Source organism: Sinocyclocheilus anshuiensis, unplaced genomic scaffold (assembly GCF_001515605.1).
Source record: "Sinocyclocheilus anshuiensis isolate Anshui unplaced genomic scaffold, SAMN03320099.WGS_v1.1 scaffold461, whole genome shotgun sequence".
In the NCBI taxonomy this organism is placed as follows: Eukaryota; Metazoa; Chordata; class Actinopteri; order Cypriniformes; family Cyprinidae; genus Sinocyclocheilus; species Sinocyclocheilus anshuiensis.
Genome location: NW_015541005.1, coordinates 1,722,879 through 1,728,708, shown reverse-complemented (window position 1 = coordinate 1,728,708; position 5,830 = coordinate 1,722,879). Strand labels below are relative to the sequence as shown.

The window sequence follows — 5,830 nt, the reverse complement described above, 5'->3', positions numbered from 1 at the left end:
ACGAGGCGTTTTAGGAGGGCGTGGACGAGTCTTAACTTTTATAAAGAATATCTCTTTGGGTTTGAGACTTTAGTCTTTGCAACTTTAGGGATATTATCTATTCACGAACAGCTTGTAACACTCCAAAGAGAAAGGAAAACGTGAAATCGCATCATATGACCCCTTCAAAATAAAAAAAAGAAAGTCAAAACTAAATCCCACTGTCCCTCAGGGAAATGTTACCATGTTACCATCTGACGCCAGTACAGTCGAAAGAGCAACTGTTAACATGAATCAGTGTGAACACTCCATGAAAATCCCCATGGGAAGGATGAAGGGAGGGACATTATGAGAAAAGGTGGTAATATAAAGAATTAAAGAGAAAATGAGTATGAGTTGAATTATTCGGAACAGTCTGACTCTTTCACATATACAGTACAAGTCATTTTTGGTCACTGCATAATTCCCATACTTTCACTTCTGTTATTTCATAGTTTTGACTTCACTATTATGGTATAGTGTAGAAGACAACAGAAACGATAAAGAAACAGTAGGTGTGTCTAAACCCGTGACTGCTGCTGTACGTGTCTGCCCAGTTTCTTGGAAGAGCTGGGACACACTGATCAGTTATGCACACAGGAAATCCAGATGAGATGCCAAAACATGGGTCCTCCCAGGGCCCTCCATAATCCCAGAACAGAACATTCAGTACAGTGATTATTTACATACAGTCTTCTCTCACAGTAACAGAGGTTTTGGATAATGTGCAGCCTGCATAATGCATTCCGAAAGAGATCTTTCTTTGAATTGTGAAAGCAAAACTGGCTGCTGTTCTCATGTACGTTAAACAGAATCACGCCAGAGCACTCAAATTTCATGAGTGAAAATGACTTCAGGGAAAACAAAAACAAAAAAAGTGCTGCAGGCTGCAGTAAAAGCTGGAAAACATGTCCTTCAATGTTAAGACAAATGACAGAGTGGCCAAAGCAAAAGTTGAACGCACTAGTGTACTTTGTACAGAACTCTATTCTGTTTAATTGTAGTTTGCTTTCACAGAAATGTCTCAATGTAAATAAGCCACCAAGAGTGCTAACAAGTTTCAACAGGAAGCTGCTGGGATTTTCCCAAATATCAAAACAACAAAGTCTTTAGGATGAACTGTCTGAGCTTAATTCTTCCTCAGACTTTAAAGGAAATCAAATACAAGTGAGGTGACTAGGTGATAATTATGAGAATTATTAGTATGAAGGTCTGCTGCCTTGAACTCTCTGGGTTCCAGTAAGTACCTGAACCAACTGGTGACTTTCATGTGATCCGAAATAAAATAAAAGACCATCTTGCCTTATAAAACCGCCTCAGAAGGTGAAGACTCTCTTCTCGGGCACCCTAAAAAAAGAAAATATCATCACAGCAATGGTATGATTGAGTTGCGCAATATAAACAAGTAAAATGTCCTACTTCCTGTAAATCTGTCTAGTTTCAAAATAAGAACGAAAGACACCGTTACCCAATGTAAGAAAAATTACTGGGAAAAACCTAAGTGTGCATATTGCATGTGTTAAGAAACAACTGATTAATTAGAAATATGTTGCAACCAGTTTTAAATCATCTAATATGGAATGGTTGATAAGCAAATCAGCATGAATCACTTGACATTTTTTAACCTGGTGTCAAAAGCCATCCTTTTCAATTATTGTGAAAGATAATAAATGCCAAATTTCCAAGTCTTTATCTTCAGTGACAAAGCAGGCCATAAGCAGTATGTGTATTCATTGCTAAAACAGTCACCACAATGCAATGCTATCATGGATTTGGCAATAAAACCAACGTGATTCAGAATTACTTAATTTTAAATTTGATGGGTCTTTAATGTGTCTTATAAGTTTGCAAACATTGTCTATCATAATTTAATATTCATATTTATGGAAGAAAATTGTATTAATATTTTCATTTATACAAATAAATGATTCATATTCTTTGGTGTCAATAAATGTCTTTGATCATAATTTACGTAATTAATTTTATCACCTTATTCCGGTTCGCTTCATTTTATTCCTTCATTTTTTTTCTCAACATTTTATATATATAAAAATATTCATGGATTTCACCAGTCCCATTTGGTAAACTTGAATCTTATGCACCATGAGCTTAAAAAAAAATTATTCTAGCAAAGATATTACAGTTGCTGGCATATATAAAATGCAGAACATGTAATAGTAAAGTGAAGTGCTTTTGGTTCTGTGTTAAGACTCTTACCTCCAAACAGGCCAAATGAATGTCCTTTATAATGCATTGAGAGCCAGACAGCACAGACTGTTTCAGAAGCAGACAGCTTAACTCCAAGGTGGCAAGACGCACCTTTCCATCTGAAACACACACACACACACACACACACACACACAAGTTGTGATGATATAGATCAAACACATAAGGTGCAATTGTGCTAATTTTAAAATTGAATCAAAGTGGTATTATGTAAAAGCAGACCAAACACGTGACAGTTCAAATTACGCAATTAATTTCGGACTCTCAAGACGAGAAAGATGCAAGCATGACTTAAAAAGGGAAGTGTGTGACATTAGAATAGCTCAGATGTGACATGTGTAATCACGGCAACAGCCAAACAACCATGTTAGCAGACAAAAATGTCACAAATGAAGAGGAAAATCTGTGGATCTTGGGGAAAGAGGAGATTCGCTTCTTGTCATGCTAGTGTCACAATGAAGAATGAATCATAAAACATGAGGATAACAGCATAATGTGGACTCAATCAGTTCTACATTTTGTATGTTTGTAATACATTGAGTAAGTGAAGCAAGTCAGCATTCAAATGTCACAACAATTACAGGAGCCCTGAAAGGAGAAATTAGCTACAATTCCTCTAAACAAAGGTGAAAGAGATCAACGGTCAGAGGAAATCGGTTGCAATTTGTGTTACTCAAGGCTGTGGTAAAGGGTATAGAGCTAAAGAAACATGCATCAATAACAAGTGACACTTCACTGCGTTTAGCCCCCTTGGTTACGGTTATTCACAATAACTGTTGCTAAAGCTTTTCAAAACATCCCATAGAAATAAACTGGAGATTTCTGCAAACAGCAAGATTTTTTTGTAAAATGTGCTCAAAAAAGTGGAAAAAAATTGAAGAGATGTTATTCTGACATGAGGTGGAAAAAAACTGTGTTGCAAAAAAAGCACTTTTATGTGCTGTTTTTTTTTCTTGAAATGATTAGTTAAGATTATTTTCAGCAGAAAGAAAAGTCATTTAAAATTAAAACAATTAAAAATAATTTTAATCAAAATCTTTCATCAAAAGCTGAAATGAAATAAAATATAAACATTTTATAATGAAAATTTGAAATGTTAAATTGGTAACATTTGGATAAAATAAATAACTCGTATTACTAAGAAAATTAAAACAAAAAAAGCACGGTAACACTTTATTTTAAGGACCAATTCTCACTATTAACTAGCTGCTTATTAGCATGCATATTACTAACATATTGGCTGTTTGTTAGTACTGTATTTTATAAAGCACATATTAATGCCTTATTCTGCATGATCATATTTTAGATCCCTTAATCCTACCCTATACCTAAACTTAAAGTCCACATGAACCAGAAGTTGCTGCCGACTATATTTCAGTATGGTGACATATCTCCAACTGAAAGAGGATATTTAATAAAGGGTGGAGTTTTATCTTAGCACTCCTCATTGCCATTCCAGAGGAGAAGCAAATGTTCAGATTTTGATTAAAGATTACCAAGACAAACAATTTATTTCAGGGGATTAATTTGCACTGATTAATTGTTCACCTCAAGACTAGCAATGTGCGCTAACAAAATAAATAAAGTCAACTTTGATTTCATAAGGACCTTAACAGCTACCTTGCTAACTATTAATAAGCAGCAAATTAGGAGTTTTTTTCAGGGAAAACATCCTATTCTAAAGTGCAACCAAAAGCACAAATGCAAACTAAAGTTAAAATGAAAAGACAAAAATCAAAACAAAACCTAATTAAAAAAAATGACTAAATAATACTAAAATCACACAGGTTCAGAGTCAGAGAAAGTTGTTATTTGATTATGAAAAGAAACTGTCTAGAATAATTTGTACTGATGAATCACACACATTGAAATCTGATATTTTTATTAAGTACATCAAAAAAGAAAGCATATGTGCACATAAAAATGTTGCACAATCACTGTGTTAAAATACGAGTAAAGGACTACCCTGAATAAACAGTGAGTGCTTTGGTCTACACGGTCAAGTTCAGGCACACCAATGGAATCTGCAGCGTGTAATATTTAATGAGCATGTCTAAACAGGTGAAGGATTATATTTGGAATCTGTCTGTAAAGTACAGTAGAGTGAGAACGCGCTGTGTTTGTGTGTACCTGGCTGAGCAGCCTGGCTCATGATTCGGATCACTCTTTCCACCAACACCTGACTGTAAGAGCTCCTCTCTTGATTTGGCACAGGTAGCTGGATCCTCTCTAAGAGCTCCGGGTTTATACCTGAGCATGAACACGCACACATAAACCAACAAGAGATAAAGAAACAGAATGCTGGAGCATGATGTTGACACTGTAAAGCTGTCTAAATTTTTTAAAATCATGTAACCATATAACCATTGTATTACAGTATTAAGTACTGTATTACCTAATCAAGTAAGCAAACATGTTATATGTAAGCATTTTGAATGGTTGGACATGCTGTTTTTAAAATATAGTAAAAATTATATTGAAATATTCGAAATTTTACAATTCCTGCTCTCTTTTTAAATAAATTTGATGGCAAAGCTGAATTTTCAGCATCATTACTTCAGTCTTCAGTGTCACATGATCCTTCAGAAATCATTCTAATATGCTGATTTGGTGCTCAAGAAAAACTTCTGATTATTAGCAGTGTCATATTATTAGTGTCTTCTTTTAGTTTCTTTTGTAATACTTATTTACAATTTATTATTTTAAATATTTGACATAGAAACCCTTTCACAACTATTACCATAATTATCCATTAATTTTAAATGCTTTGTTCGAGACTGTTATTCCTGAAGAGACAGATCAGATACCTTTACTGTGAGACACGGCATACACGAGACAAAGCACAAACAGAGCCTGGTAATCCTCTGTGTCACAGTCCAGTGCGTTATACAACAAGTCCAGGAAGGGCCTAGAACAACAAACAAGATGATAACAGCTATTTTTTAATTCTACTCTCTGGAAATCATGCAAAAGTATGAACAACAGAACAATGTGTGCAATGCGCATTGCGCAGTTTCTGAGCACATACTGCATTGTTTGAGTGTTGCAAATGCGAAAGGCATTTACTACGTGAGCTATTGTCTATAAGTCATGCCGAACTTAGACTGGCTTTGAGAAGCACTTATATCCAGACTAAACGGTAGTTACCTCCCTCCCTATCAAACTAAAAATATTCTCCACAGGTGTAAACTCTTCTTCTTAAGTATCAATATCATCATGTCCATGCAGAGTATTCCTAAGAACACTGCTTTTTCACAGGCATGCCATGCACTTCTTGGGATAGCGAAAACATAAATATTGCTTTTGAAAGGCTTGGGGAACAGTCTGAACATGTCCTGGGCCCTCTTTCTCTGGAGCACGCCAATCTATATAGGGGAGCTTTGATGCACTTTAAAGGGGTCATATGATGTTGCTAAAAAGAACATTATTTTGTGTATTTGGTGTAATGAAACATGTTTATGCGGTTTAAGGTTAAAAAAACACATTATTTTCCACATACTGTACATTATTGTTTCTCCTCTATGCCCCGCCTTTCTGAAACGCGTCGATTTTTACAAAGCTCATCGGTCTGAAAAGCGAGGTGTGC

General features: G+C 35.2%; 1 protein-coding gene across 5 annotated transcripts in view; it reads right to left on the bottom strand.

Annotated features, from left to right (window-relative positions):
• Positions 1-5,830, bottom strand: part of clec16a (C-type lectin domain containing 16A) — a 59,202-nt gene that overhangs the window by 29,941 nt on the left and 23,431 nt on the right. For all 5 annotated transcript variants that reach the window (XM_016488543.1, XM_016488542.1, XM_016488539.1 and 2 more), the window contains 4 exons: positions 5,052-5,152; positions 4,375-4,494; positions 2,236-2,345; positions 1,321-1,365 (listed from right to left, as the gene is read on the bottom strand). In XM_016488543.1, coding sequence (XP_016344029.1) covers positions 1,321-1,365; positions 2,236-2,345; positions 4,375-4,494; positions 5,052-5,152 — 376 coding nt within the window. The remainder of the gene's footprint in view (positions 1-1,320; positions 1,366-2,235; positions 2,346-4,374; positions 4,495-5,051; positions 5,153-5,830) is intronic.